Here is a 21242-nt window from a genome sequence, read left to right on the forward strand (position 1 = left end):
GGCACTGAAAACTGTTTTTTGGTTTACAGGCCAGAAAACCACTGCACCCCTGTTTATTTTTCCATTATCAGTATATTCAGCAGCACTGAAAGGATTTAACAGAGCTTCCTTCTCTCCTGACCTACTGGTGAGAAAACACAGTTCTGATCAATAAGCAAAGAGAAACCAGAAAAATCTGTCATGTTTATGGTGCGTGACAGGTATCTTCTCACACCTTCTCTCATACACTAATTTTTTTTTTTTTGGCTGCGTTGGGTCTTCGTTGCTGTGTGCGGTCTTTCTCTAGTTGCAGCAAGTGGGGTCTGCTCTTTGTTGTGGTGCGCGGGCTTCTCACTGTGGTGGCTTCTCTTGCTGTGGAGTACAGGCTCTAGGCACGCAGGCTTCAGTAGTTGTGGCGCACGGGCTTAGTTGCTCCGCGGCATGTGGGATCTTCCTGGTCTAGGGCTCGAACCAGTGTCCCCTGCATTGGCAGGCAGATTCTTAACCACTGCGCCACCAGGGAAGTCCCCATACGCTCATTTTATATACAAGGAACTGTGGCTCACAGACGAGTTCCATGACTTGCCCCAGCTCACAGCTAAGTACCAAAGAATTCAAATCCAAGTCTGATGCTAATTCTCCTGCCCTCTTTGTATCACAGCAATGGTATACTCAGATTTCTGACCAAGCACTGGAGAATCAGGGGTCAGGAAGACACATACAAATAGAGGCAAGCCTATTCCCTAACAAGTGTATCATCTAAAAGGGGAGGCTACATCACTCATCTCACATTACCTGCAAATGCCTAGTGCAGTTCCTAGTGCACAGTAAGCTCTAAATAAATGTGGCTTGAATGAATGAAGGAAGATTTTGCTGTGATCCAATACTTTGTTGTCTAATAAAGAATTAGTGACTATCACGCAAACTTACCAAACCAGAGTTCTCTGTGTAGATGCAAAGTTGATGCGTGAGGGCTTCCCTGGTGGCGCAGTGGTTGAGAATCTGCCTGCCAATGCAGGGCACATGGGTTCGAGCCCTGGTCTGGGAAGATCCCACATGCCGCAGAGCAACTAGGCCCGTGAGCCACAACTACTGAGCCTGCGCATCTGGAGCCTGTGCTCCACAACAAGAGAGGCCGCGATAGTGAGAGGCCCACGCACCACAATGAAGAGTGGCCCCCGCTTCCCGCAGCAGGAGAGGGCCCTCGCATAGAAACGAGGACCCAATGCAGCCATAAATAAATAAATAAATAAAAATTAAAAAAAAAAAAAAGTTGATGCGTGAATTCCTACAATGGGGGAGAAGTGAGACTAGAAGGCCTCTAAAAAACACTTTCTAACTCAGTCTCTGAAAACTAATCTCACTGTAGAGATGAGTGTCTAATAGAAGTACTGACTGATTTTTGTCAGTATTAAAAACAAGTATATGCTGGCTCATACCGTCGACTATCAGTTACCCCCATAATGGTGTTCTGAGCTTTTGATAATACTGCTGGACCGCAGTGCCAGGCCGACCTCATGCCTGCCTTCATCCCAGGCAAGGCTTTATTGCAGCTCACCTCACTTGGAATTTTGGCTTTTCAGGACCCTAGTGTTAGGACCCTTAACACTAGGATAACAAAAAGATATGGTATAAATGCTTCGGGAGGCAAAAGGAACAACACTTTCTGCTTTTATCTAAAAATGTTAAGGGGGCTTCCCTGGTGGCGCAGTGGTTAAGAATCTGCCTGCCAATGCAGGGGACATGGGCTTGAGCCCTGGTCCAGGAAGATCCCACATGCCGCGGAGCAACTAAGCCCGTGCGCCACAACTACTGAGCCTGTGTGCCACAACTACTGAAGCCCGTGCGCCTAGAGCCTGTGCTCCGCTACAAGAGAAGCCACCGCAATGAGGAGTCCGCACACCGCAAAGAAGAGTAGCCCCCGCTCATCGCAACTAGAGAAAGCCCGCAGGCAGCAACGAAGACCCAACACCAGCCATAAATAAATAAATAAATAAATAAATTCATTTATTTATTTATTTTTAAAAAATAAAAAATAAAAATGTTAGGGCAGTAAAGGAAGCCAGTCAAATATGTAGTGAATGACTACATAAATACTGCATAACTCCAACTCCAAATGTATGGGTTATAAACCTAGAAGAAAAAAATAGGTATCTGTATATGACTTTAAAATGAAAAAAGAACCATTTTGCAATAATCAAGCAACTTCACTAATGATATCCAAATTCTGATACCCAAATTATACCAGAAATTTCAAGTGTTCAATTTCTTTATTGCTTCTGATACAATAAAACCGCTAGACAAGAGAATACTTTGCCTTTTCCTCCTCCATAAAATGAGGAGCTTGGGTATGGTAAAGTTAAAAGTCTCATTAAGTAATAAAATTCTAAGAAAATGGAAGATTTCAATATGTAACTTATCTGGCCAAGTTCATAAATAAAAATTTTAAATAAAACATACTGCTTTTTCATTATAGACTGCCCAAAATGTTTTAAAACTTGCTGTAACAGAACTGTTTTTCAATCAAGACTTAAAAATAATAGATTCTCCTTCTAAAAATAAATCCTAAGAAAATGATCACAGATATGCATAAAGACTTAAGTAAGAAGATGTACATGGCAACATTAGTACTGCCATATAAATTATGTTTTGAAGAAATTTTAAAGACATGGGAAAATACAGTTGGCTCTCTGTATCCGCAGATGCAGAACCCTCATATACGGAGGGCCCACTGTACTATACCATTTTATATAAGGGACTGGAGCATCCACAGATTTTGGCATCCACTGGGGGTCCTGGAACCAATCTCCTGTGGATACCAAGGATCGACTATAGCTGCAATTTATTATTAAATTTAAAAGTCAGGATATAATACTATACAAAGTATCCATTTAAAATTTACATTTTAAAATCTTGATTTAACAGATACACACCACTATATATAAAATTATAAACAATAAGGACCCACTGTATAGCACAGGGAACTATATTCAATATCTTTTAATAACCTATAATGGAAAAGAATCTGGAAAAGAATATATATATAACTGAATCACTCTGCTGTGCACCTGAAACATTATAAATCAACTATACTTCAATTTTAAAAAATACATTATGGCAAAAACAATTTTTTTAATTTAAAATTTCTTATGCATGCATATTGTCTTAAAACCAAAGGCCAATATCACACCTAAGGGTGAAGAACTGGACACATTACCATTAAAATCAGGATGAAACAAAGATGCACACTAACACCATTATTATTTAACAATGTTTTGAAACTCCAAAGCAATCCAATAAGAAAACAAAGATTAGGAAGTATTACTGATACTTTTAGAAAGAAAAACCCAAAACCATCAGTCAGCTAATAATGTAAACATTTATCTCAAATCCAAGACACTCTACACTTAAAATTTATCTATTTCACTATAATAAAAAAAGACAATCAACTGAGAAACTATAATGATGTTTATTAAATTCAGCAACATCAATATATTTTATCTAATTGAAATAATTAGTTAAAAGATTTAATGCAGAAAAGATTCTGGCTACAACAGAATGATCCTAAAAAGAAATGAGACCCATATGAAAATACATAAAATAAGATAAACAATAAATTCATATTTACAGACAGAAGAATCCTATAAAGCTATCAATTCTCCCCAAATTACAGCAGATTTAACTCCAATACAAGCAAAATCTCCCCATAATTTGAGGGTAGAACAAAATTATTCTAAAATTAACATGGAAGAATAGACAAGAATGGGTTAAGGAAATTTTTTTTAATGGGGCATAATGAGGAGAAGGATTAACCTTATCAGACACTATTAAAACATATAAAGCTATAAAAAATGAAATCAGTGCAGTAACAGTACAAGCAAGCATAGATAACCAAAAACAGACAATGCAGGGACTTCCCTGGTGGTCCGGTGGTTAAGACTCTGTACTTTCACTGCAGAGGGCATGGGTTCAATCCTTGGTCGGGCAACTAAAGATCCCGCATGCCATGTAGCACAGCCAAAAAAAAAAAAAAGACAATGCAAAGATATGATAAAGGTGAAAGTATAAATTAATTGGGAATAAAAATAATTATTCACATAAAAGATGCTGGAATAATAACTAGCTATTTTGGAGAGTTATCTCACATTATATAACTAAAATAAATGTCAAATTTTAAAAACTAAATGTTGGAATTAAATAAACAAAATGAAAAATTCAAAAACATATGAATGAATACTGTATTATATATCTGGATGGATAAGGCCTTAAGCTTAAAATAAAGGAAGAAAAAATAAAAATTGTCACTAAGAGAAAAACGATACAATTGTAAAATCAAACAAATTAAGATAAAAAACTGAATTATTAAATCTAAGTTGAAAATATATATGAATTGCATAGTTTGGGATTTATTTATTTATGCATGCATGCATGCGTTGGGTCTCCGTTGCTGCGCGCAGGCTTTTTCTAGTTGCGGTGCACGGGCTTCTCATTGCGGTGGCTTCTCCTGTTGCGGAGCACGGGCTCTAGGCGCACGGGCTTCAGTAGTTGTGCCTCGCGGCTCTAGAGCGCAGGCTCAGTAGTTGTGGCGCATGGGCTTAGTTGCTCTACAGCATGTGGGATCTTCCTGGACCAGGGCTCGAACCCGTGTCCCCTGCCTTGGCAGGCAGATTCTGCACCACCAGGGAAGTCCCATAGTTTGGGGTTTTTTAATGTACATATTTTCTAGTTCTATCCAACAAAATGGCTCCCAAACAATGTTATTCTCGGAATAATGAGCACTCCTAGCACGGAGGTCGTACTTTCCAACACCATTTCCCACTAAGAGAACCAGGATGCCTTAGAGTAAAAGGCTTATTGCTGGTCTGGGACAAGAAAGGTACAAGTTGAGCCAGGGACAACTGGTTTTTTTTTTTTTAAAGATTAAAAGAATCATGTTAGGGCTTCCCTGGTGGCGCAGTGGTTGAGAATCTGCCTGCCGATACAGGGGACACAGGTTCAAGCCCTGGTCTGGGAAGATCCCACATGCCTCGGAGCGACTAGGCCCGTGAGCCACAATTGCTGAGCCTGCGCGTCTGGAGCCTGTGCTCCGCAACAAGAGAGGCCACGATGGTGAGAGGCCCGCGCACCGCGATGAAGAGTGGCCCCCACTTGCCGCAGCTAGAGGAAGCCCTCGCACAGAAACTAGGACCCAACACAGCCATAAATAAATAAATAAATAAAATTAAAAAAAAAAAAAAAAAGAGACTGTGCTCAGTACTTTGAAAAAAAAAAAGAATCATGTTAAAAGGATATAGGAGTCAGTTTGAAGGAGTCCCCACTGGCCAAAGGTGTTACAATTCCAGTCTTTAAAAAAGAAAAAAAAAAAGAAAGACTATAACAGATCCAAACACATCTAACCAATGAAAATCCGTATGTCCATAATTACATTTTTTAAAAAGCGATATTAAAAAAACCCAACACATTCATTACCATTTGAGGCAGCAACTCCTTACTATTAAAACTATTAATTAAAGGGAAAAATTAAGCACTTACACTGCCTTTCCAATAGGAACTATATTTTATAGTAATCTAAAAGCTCTAGGCCCAACTGATAAAGGAAACTTCTGCTTTACAGAAGAACACAAACTACTGCATGGAGAAAAGTGAACAAATTAGGAAACATCATTCAGTAACCGTAATGAGAATTGTTATTGTAGATAAGGATTATCAATTGGTGGGAAGGAGGGAGGGAGGGAGGGAGGAAGGGAGGAAGGGAGGGTGGGAGGGTGGGAGGGAGGGAGGGAGGGAAGAAGGAAGGAAGGAAGGAAGGAAGGAAAGAAGGAAGGAAGGAAGGGCCTTGGGTGAACAGCTTATGTTGAATTAAATGGAAGGGCGGGCCTTGGGTGAACAGTTTATGGTGAATTAAATGGAAGGGCGGGCCTTGGGTGAACAGCTTATGGTGAATTAAACATTTGTATAGTGCCAAGGGCCACAAGGTCACTTTCTGGTCATATGAGGAGAACCTAATGGTTCTAGTGGAGGAATCAGATTCTCATCATCTTAACCCAGTGGTCAACCTGAGCATCTATAATGGTGGGTCAATCAGATATCATGTATCTTCTGATGTGATTCGTGAATCACCAATGATATAGTCTAACCCAAAACATTTAATTTTAATCCATTTTGGATACAACTTCTAGTTTACAGGAAATATAGCAGATAGAGGGAAAGCTAAATGACACCACAGGAAGCAAGCAGTAAGATGAATCCAGAAGTTGGGACAAAGTAAGTGGTCAGGTCTCTTTAACACGTCAGTGTGATTTAAAAAGGGGGGCAGGGGCTAGGTTAAAAGCAAGGTAAGGGGGAAAGTAGCAGGGGGGTGTGGTGGTGGTGGGATGAATTGGGAGATTGGGATTGACATATATACACTAATATGTATAAGATAACTAATAAGAACCTGCTGTATAAAAAAATTAATTTAATTTAATTTAAAAATTCAAAAAAAGCAAGGTAAGGGTCACAACAAGTAGATGCAATGCAGGAGACGTTTCTGGGATCATAGTAGATATTGGTATGGTATGATATGTGTATTAGATAAGATAAAACAAATTATCAGAAATGGAAATGTACAGATTATTGGCTGTAAAAAGCCCATTGCAAAACAGTATGTATTTATGGTGGTTCCTCAAAAAATTAAAAATAGAATTACCATATGATCCATCAAGTCCACTCCTGGGTGTATATATCCCCAAAAGAACTGAAAGCAGGAATTCTAAGATATGCACACCTAGGTTCATATGCAGTATTGTTCACAACAACCAAGAGGTGGAAGCAATCAAAGTGTCCATCAATGGATGAATGGATAAACAAAATGTGGTATATGCATACAATGGAATATTATTCAGCCTTAAAAAGGAATGGAACTCTGATATATGTTACAACATGGATGAAACTTGAAGACATTATATTAAGTGAAATCAGGCAGTGGCAAAAGTACAAGTACTACATGATTCTACTTATATGAGGTACCTAGAGTAGTCAAAAGGGAATGGTGGTTGCCAGGGACTGGGGGAGGAGGGAATAAGGAGTTTAATGGGTATGAAGTTTTAGCTTTGGAAGATGAAAAGGTTCTGGAGATGGATGGTGGTGGTGGTTGCAGAACGATGTGAATGTGCTTAATGCCACTGAACCGAACACTTAAAAATGATTAGAATGGTACATTTTATGTTATGTAAACTTCACAATTTTTAAAAACCCAGTGTGTACAATATAATGTAATTTCAGTGAAAAAATGCAATTGTATACATAGAGAGATAGATGCGGGGGGGAGACAGGGAGAGACAGAAAGACAGGGAGACAGAAAGGGGGGAGAGAGAAAGGGAGGGAGGGAGGAGAGGGAGAGAGAAAGAATCTGGAAGGATATGTACTAACATGTTATAATAAATGATCTCTAGGTTGTGAAAGCATTTGCTAATTTTCTACACTTTGTATACTGTAATAAAAGAGGATGTTGTATAAAGCAGATGGGAAAAAAACATAAAAGGAAGAGTGCTAGATTTGATTTCATAAAAATATAAAATGTCTACAATTTTTTTAAATTGCCTATTATTTTTAAAGTAATACATCCAATAAAGAGAAAAAGATTTGCAATAAGCACAAGAAATCAAAACTTAATTCCCAAACACATCAAAAAGCTCTCATAAATAAAATTTTTTTAAACTCTAAAACCCAAACAGAGAAAATAGGCAACAGACATGAATTCACTGAAGAGGAAGTTCAAGTGTCCAAAACACACGTGGAAAAGAAAAAGTTACAATAAATGAAATAAATTATAATTAAAATACTAATAAAATATCACTCTCCCACAATCAGATTGTTGAAAGCATAACAAGCACTCTCATATGCTCCTGTGATACTAAAACTTGATCACATCTTTCTAGAGGGCAATTTAACAATGCGGATCATGAGCTTTTAAAAGTTAATAGTCACAATACTACGAACTACTCATACATGAAACATAGATTAATCTCAAAAACGTAATGCTGAGTGAAAGAAGTGTTACATAAAAGAGCACATGCTACATAATTCCACTTATATGAAGTTCTAGAACAGACAAAGCTAATCTATGGTGGGAAAAAAAATTAGAAGGTGGTTGCAGGGATGGCAGGGAGAGACAGCCTGGGAAGGAACATGAGTGAACTTTCTGGAAAGATAATATTATAACCTTGACAGAGGTTTGGATTACACAGATATATGTATGCATCTGTCAAAACTCAGCAAATGCACAATAAATATCTGTGTGTTTCACTGCATGTAAATTTTACCTCAAAAGAAAAATCTAAATACTGGACTCTAATTAATGATATGCATGCTGCAATCTTTTAGGAGAAGTGGACTGATGTCTGCAACTACTTTAAAATGCATCAAAGAAAAAGGAGATGGAGATGACAGACAGATACACAGTTGTCCCTTGGTTTCTGCAGGGCATTGGTTCCAAGATTCCCTCAGATATCAAATCCATGGATGCTCAAGTCCCTTATATGAAAGGCATAGAATTTACACATAACCTAAGCACATCCTCTCGTATATGTATACTGTGAATCATCTCTAGATTACTCATAATACCTAATACAATGTAAATGTTATGTAAATTGCTGTAAATACAATGTAAATGCTACGTAAATCGTTATTACAAGGCAAAGTCAAGCTTTGCTTTTTGCAACTTTCTGGATTCCCCCACACACACCCCCATTGGTTGAATCCTCAGATGTAGAACCCATGGATACAGAGGGCTGACCATATATGATAAAGCAAGTACAGTAAAACGCTACCATAAAATACAGGAGTTTGGGGTGCACAAGGGTTCACTGCAAAATTCCTTCAAGAATGCTATATATTTGAGATTTCTCATAATAACATGTTAGAAATACTAAAAAAAATTAGTCAACAGCCACAGGCAGTCTTCTGAAGTGCTGGAAATATTCTCTCTTGATTTGGGTGGTCGTTACATGCAGCATATGTGGGTAAAATTTTATCAAGCCATACTCTTTAAGATTTTGTATACTGTGCTAACTGCATTTATATCTCAAAAAAATGTTTTAAATAAACAGCAATCAGAATAGGACTTTAAAGTGTATATAATTAATATACTCAAAAAGATAACGAGTATGCTGTAACAAAACAAAAAAAACCCATGAATAAGCAGTTATAAAAAGAACACACCATAAGTCTTGAACATAGAAACTGTCCAATTTAAAAACTCGAAGGGTGGCTCAGTGGTTAAGAACCCGCCTGCCAATGCAGGGGACACGGGTTCGAGTGCTAGTCCGGGAAGATCCCACATGCGGCGGAGCAACTAAGCCCGTGTGCCACAACTACTGAGCCTGCGCTCTAGAACCTGTGCTCCGCAACAAGAGAAGCCACTGCTCGCCTCAACTACAGAAAAGCCCGCACGCAGCAACAAAGGCTCAGTGCAGCCAAAAATAAAATTAAAAAAAACAAAAACAAAAACAAAAACTCAAAGGGCTAGATAGCTGAGTAGACCCTGAGGAATGAATCAATGAGCTAGGAGAGTGAGCTAAAGAACCCTCCCAGACTATAGCACAGAGATGGGAAGTAAAAGAAAACTGAAGAGATATAGAGGACAGATCAAAGATGTGCCTAAATCCGATCATTTGGAGGAATCTGCAGAAGGGAAGGGAGGAAATGGAAGGGGGGACAACATTTGAAGAAATAACAATTAAATGTTTCCTAGAACTAAAAGAATAAAACCATTTAAAAAAATAGTTTTTAATTACAGTTATTTAAAGTTATCTACAAGGATGGAAGGAAACATAATACCATTTTATGAGTAGCTATCTCCTGATTGTGCAATTTAAATGATTATGCAATTTAAGGTCCTTTTCTTTTTCAAGTTTTCTAAAATGAACATTACTTTTGTAATGAGAAAAAGTAATAAAAGTTTACTTTTATAAAATAAATCCAGAACCAAGATAAAAGAAAGGCTTTTAAAAATTCCCTAACCTCTCTTTCCTCTGACTTCTACCCTATGCTATTACAGTGAACCTGTTTCTGTAAGCAGTCACCACAAACTTGGGCAAGTCATTTGATCTCTTTAAATTTCTGCTCCTTTTAGGTCTTCAACAGGGAAAATAAAATCCCTCCTTCCTACCTCACAGGAGTTTGGTGAACATCAAATGAGATGATGTATAAAAATTGCACTCAGTATACTCTGATTTCTCTTCAGATCAAATAAATCTTTCACCTTTTACTAAAGATTTCCGTGGAGAGAAACAATTCTGAGACTCACAGACATAGAAAACAAACTTACTGTTACCAAAGGGGAAGGGGGGAGGGATATATTAGGAGTTTGGGATTAGCAAATACAAACTACTACATATAAAATAGATCAACAACTAGGTCCTACTGTATATCACAGGGAACTATATTCACTATCTTGTAATAAACTACAATGGAAAAGGATATGAAAAAGAATATATATATGTGTGTATATATATATATATATATATATATATATATATATATATAAAATCAGTTTGCTGTATACCAGAAAACACAGCATTGTAAATCAACACAACATTGTAAATCAACTATACTTCAGTTAAAAAAAAAAGAAAATAGCGCCCAGTCAACTATACAGCACTGTAGAAATTGAGCATGTTATCACAGTCCTTCTAAGCCGGTAAACCCCAACCTCTGAGTCACCCTCCACTCCCCTCATCCCTCACTCCCCAAATCCAATCCATTCCCTAGCCTGCCAGCTCTTCCTTCCTTCCTTTCCCAAACCACTGCACTACCTAGTTACACCTGGTCATACTTTGTGCCTGAACCACCACAATAGCGCCCTGGGTGATGCCCCGCCTCTAACTTTTCCTTACCCCACCCAGTGCACTTTCCTCCTAAAACTTAATCTTCATAAAATACATTCATCCTGTAACTACAATGCTGAAAATGAAAGTTCTCTCAAGTTTACAGGATGGACTTCAAACTCCTTAACCTGGTTTTCAAGCCTTCCCTCCTATCCCTGGTCAACCTCCTCACTGTTTGTGGAACAAGCCAGCAACCCCCCACCCCATACACACCCTCATTCTCTACCCATCCAGGTTCTCCCAGTCTTCTTAGCCCAGGCCAAACCCCTCCCTCCCTTCCTCCCTCTGCACCTTCTGATCAATCCAGACCAAGCTCCTGCCTGTTCTCTGAACAACCACTCCATCCCTCAGGCGTCATCCTCACTTCCAGGTCACAGGCCTGCCCCACACTTCCAGAGAGGACTATTTCTGCCCTGAGGGCAGGGCCTCCTGCTTGGCTCCTGTATCTTCTGTACTAGGCACTCAAATTAACCTGCTAATCATTTTAGTCTGTAAAATAAACTTTCTCTGCCTAACTGAATTTTATTGTAATTATTTCTTTAGTTTTCTTTATAGTTTTAATATCTATATGTATATCACATATATTCCTATGTAACATACTGTTTAGCTATTAAACTTTAAATAAAAAGAATTATACTTTATAAATTCTTCTGTAAGTTCTTTCCTTCAACATTGTTTTTGAGATTGATCTATGTTCATATCTGTACCTATAAGCCATTCATTTTCAAAGCTGAAAAGCATTCCTTTGAATATCACAACTTATTCATCCATTATGTTGCTGAGGGATATTTGGGTTTTATCAAAAAGTTTGCTATTAAAAGCAATGCTCCTATGAACATTCTTATGCATGTTTCAATACACATATGTGTCTCTAGGATTGAAATTGCTAGGTCATAGGGTCACATGTTTAACACTACTTGGTAATGACAATGGTTTTCCAATCGGTTTTGCAACCGATTTATGCTTTTACTTACAGCGTTGAAGAATTCCTCAAAAATACTGTCAGGCTTTTAAGCATTTGCCCATTTGGTGGGTGTAAAATGTTATTTCATTGTGGTTTTAATTTGCATTTCCGCAGTGAGGCTGACATCTTTTCACACATGTATTAGCCATTTGGTTTCCTCTTTGATAAGCTCCCTAAGTCTTTGCGTATTTTTCAACTGGGCTGTCCTTTTCTTATCTACTGTAAGAGTTCTATATTTATTCTGGATACCAATCCTTCATTGGTGTTATGTGTTGCAAATATCTTCTTCCAGTTTATGGTTTCCTTCCTTTTCACTCTTTTGATGAGAAGTTCTTTATTTTAACTTAGTTGAATTTATTAACCCTTTCCTTTATGGTAAATGCTTTGTGTAACTTGTTTAATAAGTCCTTCCCTACCCAGAGATCATGAAAATATTTATATTTCCTTTTAATAAAAAAGTGTTAGGGGCTTCCCTGGTGGCACAGTGGTTGAGAATCTGCCTGCCAATGCAGGGGACAAGGGTTCGAGCCCTGGTCTGGGAAGATCCCACATGCCGCGGAGCAACTGGGCCCATGAGCCACAACTACTGAGCCTGCGCGTCTGGAGCCCGTGCTCCACAACGAGAGGCCGCGACAGTGAGAGGCCCGCGCACCCCGATGAAGAGTGGCCCCAGCTCGCCGCAACTGGAGAAAGCCCTCGCACAGAAACAAAGACCCAAAACACAGCCAAAAATAAATAAATAAATAAGTGTTAAAATAAAAACTTCAAAAAGTTATATAAACAATCAATTAGCACATGAAAACATACTCAAAATTATTAGCCATCAAGGAAATGCAAATCAAAACCACAAGGAGATACCACTACACACCCACCAGAATGGCTAATTTTAAAAAACTGATAACACCAAACGGTGGCAAGGACGTGGACCAATGGAATTTTTATTATATACTGTTAGCAGGAGTGTGGAATTGTATAACCCTGGAGAAAGGTCAAGCTGTTTCTTAAAATGCTAAATATAACAGCTATCCTATGACCCAGCAATTCTACTTCTTGGTAGTTACCCAAGAAAAATGAAAGCATATGCCCACGTTATAATTTATACTAGAATATTCATAGCAGCTGTATTTTTAATAGCCAAAAATTAAAAGTGGCCCTACCATCCCTCAACAAGAAAATGAATAAGTGAATTGTGATCTAGTCACACAACAGAATACTACTCAGCAAGAAAAAAGAGCAACATAGATGAATCTCAAAAATACTACGCTGAATGAAAAAAGCCTTACACAAAAGAATACATTCTTTAAGATTCTATTTATATGAAACCTAGAACAGGCAAAAATAATTTACAATGGAAAAAAAAACTGTGGTTGTTAGTGGGTGGGGTTAGGAATGGAAGAGGAACACAGAGAACTATTCTGTATCCTGACAGAGATTTGCATTACACAAGCGTACACATTTGTTAAAAAAAAAAAAAAAGGAAACAAATATTTTAATTCTAGGTGATATGCATACTGAAGTGTTCAGGAGTCACGCATACTGATGTGTGGAACTTACTTGGAAATGATTCCAAAAATAAAATGGATTTCTGGGTGGATAAAGGGATAGAGAGAAGTGGTAAAGCAAATAAAGGAAAGTGTTAACAGCAGAATCTAGGTGGTAGGTATACACGTGGTAATTCTTTCAACTTTGCTGTATGTTTGAAAATTTTCACAATAAAATATTAGGGAAAAGACAAAAATATATTTTAAAAAGGAAGAGATGTGCTTTAAAAAAATAAGCAGATAGGGACTTCCCTGGTGGTCCAGTGGTTAAGACTTTGCCTTCCAAAGCAAGGGGTGTGGGTTCGATCCCTGGTCAGGGAGCTAAGATCCCACATGCCTCACAGTCAAAAAACCAAAACATAAAACAGAAGCGATGTTGCAATAAATTCAATAAAGACTTTAAAAATGGTCCACATCAAAAAAATAAATCTTCAAAAAAATTATCAAAAAAAAAAAAGCAGGTATATTTGAGCAAAGTTTGCCTTTGAAAAAGGTAATTGAAAGAAAAAGATCAAGCCTTACAGGTACTGGTGCTTTGGAGTTTACAAAACACTTTCAACACAGATTATTTTAAGTGATCCTCACCAAAACCCAGGTATTCTAGTCTCATTTTATGCTTGAGAAAACTTAGGATCAGAACTTGCCAAATATTACACAGCCGGTACCTCACAGTGCTGGACTTAAAAACAAACACCTCTGGCACCTCCACCTCCGTTCTTTCAAATACACCTCACTAGGGACCTGCCGGCAACCGCAAACATTTGAAGACCACGTAGAAACTGCTGATGATGTGCCACCAGCCCTTTGCTTGTCCCATCAGCAGAGTGACAAGGCTGAAGCAGCTGTTGTACTACACTAGCAGGACATGAAAGGGAGAGGCACGCAGACAGTAAATGAGTGTGAACTCAACAGATCGAAGGTGTGTTTCCAACCCACACAGAATAAAAGAACTGGCAAGCCCCCCTCGCTGAGTTCTTTGAGGCCATGCCCAAAGTCTGGGGAAATCTGTGATATCCTTCCTGTCTATATAGATGGGCAAACTGCATATGAGGCCTGTAGCTAAGAAACTGCAACACAAAACTTGTCAAAACAGCTCTCTGACAAGATATTCCACCACTCTTCTTACCAGAGCAGAACAAAAGTAGAACAGAAGGACGAGATCCAGGAACACTGCTCAACCCTGACACGGCCAAAATGAGAGGCAAAAGCTTTACTAATCACTCCACAGATTAATCACTGGCTTCAGGGTATTTTGGCTTTTTGTTAAAACATATAACAACACACCCCAATAATTTTGGTTAAATTTAAACAGGTGAGATAGACCCACGGAATATGAATAAAAGCCCTTTCAGCCTTAGAGACTGGTGTATTTATCCAAACATTTACTTAGTGTGCCAAACACTTGGGGAACTGTAATGAAAGTAGGACACAGTCCTTGCCCTCAAGTGGCCTAGAATCCAGCCGGAGGCTCAAAAGATAAAACCAAGCCCACAAGGGCTATAGGAGAAAGTCCCAAGAGCAGAGGAAAGAGTGCAAGTATAACCAGGGCCTCAAGAAAGATTTCAGCTGGGCCTAAGTCTGGGAGGATATGTATGTGCAGAACTGTGGGCAGAAGAAGGGGGCGAGGGGCTGCACTCCAGGCTGGCTCCTACGGAGGTCCTGGCTAAGGAAGGCTACCTGCAGCCTGAGCACGAGGGAGAGGAAAAAGTACCCCTGAGGGATGCCTGCCAACTCATTTTAGAGAGTGAAGAGGACAGATCAGAGGGCCTCACAAAATGCCTGACTTGAGGAATTAACTGGGACAGGGCTGAATATGGCTGTGACTTCCACAAACATGGGAACCTAAGGTAGGGCTGGAACCAACTGCCCCAGTAAGTCAAGACTCAACAAAATCTTAATAACACAGATTCAGGATGCCTGCTTAAAACCCAGGTGGACCTGCGATGTCTGTCGCCTAGCAGAAGGCCACAGAATGGGAGATGTAATAGAGACAGGTGGTTCTCAGAGCACCAAGCCAGGAGATAAGCACCAGGAACAATGGCTTTGAATCCCAGCCTAACTGTATGGCCTTGGGTGAGTTTCTAACCTCTGGCGCCTATCTGCAAAAGGGAAATGACACTAGCCACCTCACAGGGTTGAAATGAGAGAACATCTGAAAGGCATCCAGCACAGTCCCTACCACGTAGGAGGCATCAAGGAAAGGGGGATATTACTCGTATGAACAGTCTGCTGTCTAAGAACTTCAGAGTCCAATGCCGCCTACCATCCCACTGTGTTGAGAAACCAGGCTGAAGCCACTCACTGTCTTTGGATACGATCAAGGGCTTACTCATGTCCTAAGCAACTTCTCCCTCTGTTCTTTGATTTCTTTTTATGTTAATTTTTAAAAATACTCTGCCCATTAAGGCATTTTAGGTTATTCTGAGATGTCTGCCTCACCCTGTGGCCTCACATCACAAACCTTCCCCTACTGAAGAACCCAATCCAAACAGGCAAGCCGTCCAAGGGAAAACCAGTGTCATAAGCCACTTCACAGGGAACATTTGTGCCAGAAGGGACCACAGGCCCCATCCCAACACTCACTTCAGCAAGGACAGGGCCAAGGCCAGCCCAGGGCAGGTCTCAGCTGATAGAGCTGTGACATTCATAACGTCACTCTTAAGAACCAAACTTAAAGTTATGGTGGTAATGATATTAAGCACTAAAAACCATATATAATACAAAGCATTTTATGTATATAATAGGCATTCAAGAAAAAATTTAAAAGCAGTTATCTTTATAGCTAGGCCTGGCAAGATAATGAGATTCTATACACCAAAAGGCATAAGAACACAATGATGACAGAACTCACAGCCCATGAGCTCAAGATAAAATTATAGTCACTATTTCAGGAACAGAAAGTTGGGTCTCGGGGCTTCCCTGGTGGCGCAGTGGTTGAGAATCTGCCTGCTAATGCAGGGGACACGGGTTCGAGCCCTGGTCTGGGAAGATCCCACATGCCGCTGAGCAAGTAGGCCCGTGAGCCACAACTACTGAGGCTGCGTGTCTGGAGCCTGTGCTCCGCAACAAGAGAGGCCACGATAGTGAGGCCTGCACACTGCAATGAAGAGTGGCCCCAGCTCGCCACAACTAGAGGAAGCCCTTGCACAGAAACGAAGACCCAACACAGCCAAAAAAATAAATAAATAAAAAATAATTAAAGGTGCTAATTTTAAAAAAAAAGAAAAAAAAGAAAGTTGGGTCTCATTTTCTCAACCACACTTTCACAGGGAAACTTTCAGTAACTCCAGATAATCTACCAAGGGCCGGTGACCCCTAGTTGCAGGGGTGGGGGGTCACTCAGGTCACACACAAAGAAAAATTCATTTTCTTTTAGGAAAATATAAAAATTTGATTAATCCACGCTGTATGTTAAAAGCAGGCAACAAATTTTATTCCATAGCTGGAAACACCAAGAAACCACTAAACTTTGGTGGACTAGCGTGGGTAATTTCACCAGTTTTGTGGAGGATGGTGGGCTGGCAGGGAAAAGGAGGGAGGAAGACTAGGAAAAAGGGGAAGGTGGTGAAAAATAAGGGAAAACTAGGTGGGGGGGGGAAATGACACAAGCAAATACTAGAGATAGACAAATGGAGAATCGGTCTGAGAGCTGAAGGCAGTAACCCCTGGTTAGAGGTTAGCGTGTGGCCACGCCATCATCTGTCACCTGTTGTGTTCTGCCCACCCAGCTGCACTAATCCTTAAATCTCTACAGGGAAATCTACTAGACTCACCAGGGTGGAAATATATTATTCCCTGAGCACAAATGCTCAGGAGCATTACCAGAGACTTCCAAAAACCAAATCTAAATTCTACAGCCTCCACTCTAGTTAAAACTGGTTTCTATTTCTCCTTTATATGGGCTGGCCGGATTTTCCACTTCTACAGCCTAGTCCACACAATTCTCCAATTCAACCAATGTCTGTGGAAGGCCTACTGTGTGGGGGGACACAGCAGGGAACAAAACAGACGTGACTGCCCCTCACAGAGCTGATCAGTGACACACGATGGGGAGGGCATCCATCTTTAGCAGTGCACTGGGTGTTTGCAAAAACGGAGGGAGGGTGAGCGTAGGGTCTACTCACACAAGTCTTTCAAGGGCAACTGAAAGTCCTAGCTAAGGAAAGGGAAAACGGAGTAAATCTAAAGACCGACAAGAAAATGTTAAATGTTACAGCTAAAGTGCACCCTGATACAAAACAAAACTGTAAGTGTTCAAACTGAACACAGCATTCATTATCCGTAACCACATAGACTATAACTCCTGAAATGGATAAACAGCCAGAGTATTTTTGGTAATACTTAAATAAGTTCATAAAGATGACCCAGCCTAATGTATTACAAGATCCTAAAGTACCTTTGGAATCATTAAGAAGCAGATTATGTTTACTGAGTTTTACTGTTAAGTATATTTCTTGTACTTTGAATATCGGTATCTCATGTTAGGAATCGTGTCTTAACATGTGGCCTGTCTAAGATATACCTCAACAAATGGGCTCCATAATCAAACACGTTTGGGAAATGTTGCACACTCTAAACACCACTTGGAGATTCAGAGTGTATTTTAGGAAATTAAGCTTTCTGACAAATCCTGTATGAAAAAATCTGCCAAACTTAGTCTGAGCCAGTATTTCCCAAACTAATTTGACCATAGACACTTTATTCATTTAATACTTATTAACAGTCCACAAATTGCTTCATGGAACACATGTGGGATACGCTACAGGTGTAGGAGATGATTAATCCGAAAATGCAATTGATTATCAATCTCCCAAGCATTCTGATGAACTGGTGTTTACTATATGCTATAGAAATACAAAAACTTCCCCAATGAATTTCTGACTGGAATTCACTCAACAATAAGCTGACTTACTATATTTTTAAGAAAAAATATTTTTAATGAACTAAAATTGGATCTTGATATGTTAATATAAAGGAATTCAAATTCATTATATAATAATTTTACTTTGCTAAATTGCTGAAAGCTTATCTTCTCTAAACATGGGTTTTTAAATTTCCAGAGTATACTGAATATCTTAATTTCAAAAGATTCATTTCCTTAAAGAAAAAATACTGAACTAAAAAAATGCTGATATTTACCTCTGCCTATTACCTGATATGCCTAATTACAAATATCTGTAACTGAGATGTGGTATCAACATATATAGTTCATGAATAACAAGCATGGGACTATTATTTCTATGGTTGTGGGGTTATTTATAATTTGACTCCTCCTCCTGAAAAACCTAACCTTAAAGCCTACATTGGAGGTTTTATGGAATCCAATTCCAGTGACTGAAAAACTTTCATCATTCAGTTAACAACAAAAATAAAACTCAACAAACATTTATTTAGCACCTACCATATGCATGCCAGTGGATTAAGCACTGTAATGATGAATGTATTTTTCTGGACCCCAACTCAAGACAATGGTCTGACAATGGGCAGAATACTTGAGACTCTTAGAAACTCAGGGGACCTCTAGGCAATGTGGATGGCAGAAGAGCAAGCTGCTACACTGGAAATGCTTACAAGACACCTGGGTGAATTCAGGACAACTGCCCCAAAAAGGCCAATAAGGCACAAGGGCCTCTTTCTTAAAAAGCTACGTTAGTGACTAAAAGTTTAATATTACTTAATGCAAGATAACCAATATCAGATTTGGGTCAAAAACTTGAAAGCTGTTATAGCTTCCATATTCAACTTCACCTGTGACGTCTTTTTTTTTTTTTTTTTTTAAAGCCAATTAGGTAGCTTAACGTACAAGCATTACAGTGACATTAAGAGCAGCTTAGGTTAATAGTTTAAAACTATCACAGGTTTCTACAAAGACTCTGTAAGAGAAGGAATCCAAATCTGATCATCAGAATGAATTTGAATTTTCAGATAGCGCAAGACAGGGAGAAATCACTTCATCTATGTTATGCAACGCTGAAAAAGACTTTTCACTTTTATAGAAAAGGCATGATGACTGCTAGAAATTTAAGACAGAAAGTGAACCAATTTCTATCCCTCTAATTTGGGAGGTCTAGCAGTACTCAATAAGCAAGAAAATCAAGACAGTTTCGCAAATGACTCTTTTAAGCAGCAACGAGAGGGATGATCCTCAACAATCTGCAGCCATACATACAGGAATATTTTCCCCTAGTTTAGTAACACATAAACAAACGCGTGAATTCCAGCTCTAAAATTTCAAGTCAGAGAACCCGAAAGCTGCTGCAGTCTGTCCTCATGAACACTTTTTTCCTTTTTTTAAAAAGGAAAAATACCTTCCCTTTAGAAAACCTTAACAAAGACTAAGCCCAGAAACTCTGACAAAACACAGCCAAGGCAATAGGCGCTGGAGAAGACACGCAATTTAAAAACACAGTCACAAACTGTCCCAGTAAGGCTGCTTAATAAAAAATTAACTTTGTTCTGCTGAATGCTTCAAAAATCGCGTTTCTGATACTATTTTCTAATTACATATGCTTCAAGTACAACATGCATGCTAATAAACGTGAACCTCAAATACATGTGCAGTGAAGCAAAGCTGATGTTCCAGATTACATTTTAATAGTCCCAAAGAAAATGGAAAACTGCAACTGCATGCTTGTGCAAAGCTGACACAGGGAAAACGCAACACGGTGGTAGGGTCCAGTACCCCGGCTTCACAGTGCTAGCCGACCTTCCCTTTACACCACGAGAACCAAAAGAACAAAGTTCACACTGATTTAACGTTCAGGGTCCCGCCAGAGTATCCTGGGGGGGTTCCTCTGTACCCGCTGTTTGGTAGGTAATGGATTCAAGCGCCTGGGTCAAGTTCACAGCGGTCCCTCCTGCTCGACACGTCGGGTCGGATGTGTCCCAGGAACCGACGCCCGCGGCTCGGAAAGCGTCCTAAGCACAACTCTACCAAGCACGGTCCCCAGGACCACGGTTGGTACGCCTCCGGTCGCTGCCCTGGCAAGACGGTCCGGTGGCGTCCGTCAAAGTCATCCAAAGCCGGGCGACAGGGCACCGCGAGCCGGGAGGGAGCCCCACCCGTCCCTGAGGGAAAGCCGCCGCGCCGCGGGGCCCGAATTTCACCGCGGACCGCAGCCTTGGAGGCCCCGCCCGCCCGACACCCCCTACCGTATTGCCGTTGCCGCTGTCGCTGCCGCCGTTTGGCTCGGACTCCACGAGGCTGGAGCCGCAGGACCGGGCCGAGGCGGCCGTCGTCTGGCCGGGTGGGAGGCGCGGCACGCCGGGCTGCAACGGCGGCGCCGTGGGGCCCGGCGCGTCCTCGGCCTCGTTGCCGCCGTGGTACACCGCCCGGCTCTCGGAAGCGTGGATGCTCGGGGCACAACCCATGTTGGCGGCGGCGTCGCCGACACGCTGGCGGGCAGCCGCGAAACGGTCAGTAAACGGCCAGCCCGGCGCCTCGCGGACGCCTGGGCGGGCGGGCTGGCGGGCGGCGGCGAGCGCGGGTCTCGCGCCAGGAAGTGCGGCCGCCCCTTTTTATCGCGGTGCGGGCGCAGCGGCTGCAGCGGTGGGGAGCGGGCGGTGGGGCGGGCAGCGCACCGCGGCCGCCCCTCCGAACATGCCCTTCCTGAAGCGGGAGCCGCTGGCCGCCTCCCTCACATCGCCGCGCTCGCCTCGGCCGCGCCGCGCTTCCGGGGAATTTCGGGGGAGGAGATTTGAGCTCTCTCGACCCGAGAGCAGGCGAGTCCGCGCCGTGGAGCGGCGCGACCCCCGAGGGAGGTGAGCTCCCTGCTGCGCCCGCTCACGGCCCCGTTCCCGCTCCGCGGCGCTGCAGCCGCCGACTCTCAAGGCTCGGGCAGCCACGCCGCTCCGCCTGCCACCCCGCGAATAAATGCTCCTGGTCCGAGG

At 40.9% G+C, this 21242-nt stretch overlaps 1 protein-coding gene and 1 pseudogene across 2 annotated transcripts in view; one reads left to right on the forward strand and one right to left on the reverse strand.

The window, feature by feature from the left end:
• PDE8A (phosphodiesterase 8A) overlaps positions 1-20860 on the reverse strand; it is a 149028-nt gene extending 128168 nt beyond the window's left edge. For both annotated transcript variants that reach the window (XM_036844489.1, XM_036844492.1), the window contains exon 1: positions 20505-20860. In XM_036844489.1, the coding sequence (XP_036700384.1) occupies positions 20505-20723 (219 nt within the window). In that variant the 5' untranslated portion in view covers positions 20724-20860. The remainder of the gene's footprint in view (positions 1-20504) is intronic.
• Positions 10185-10274, forward strand: LOC118891584 (annotated as a pseudogene).
• Positions 20861-21242: the final 382 nt, after the last annotated feature.

Source organism: Balaenoptera musculus, chromosome 2 (genome assembly GCF_009873245.2).
Source record: "Balaenoptera musculus isolate JJ_BM4_2016_0621 chromosome 2, mBalMus1.pri.v3, whole genome shotgun sequence".
Taxonomy (NCBI): domain Eukaryota; kingdom Metazoa; phylum Chordata; class Mammalia; order Artiodactyla; family Balaenopteridae; genus Balaenoptera; species Balaenoptera musculus.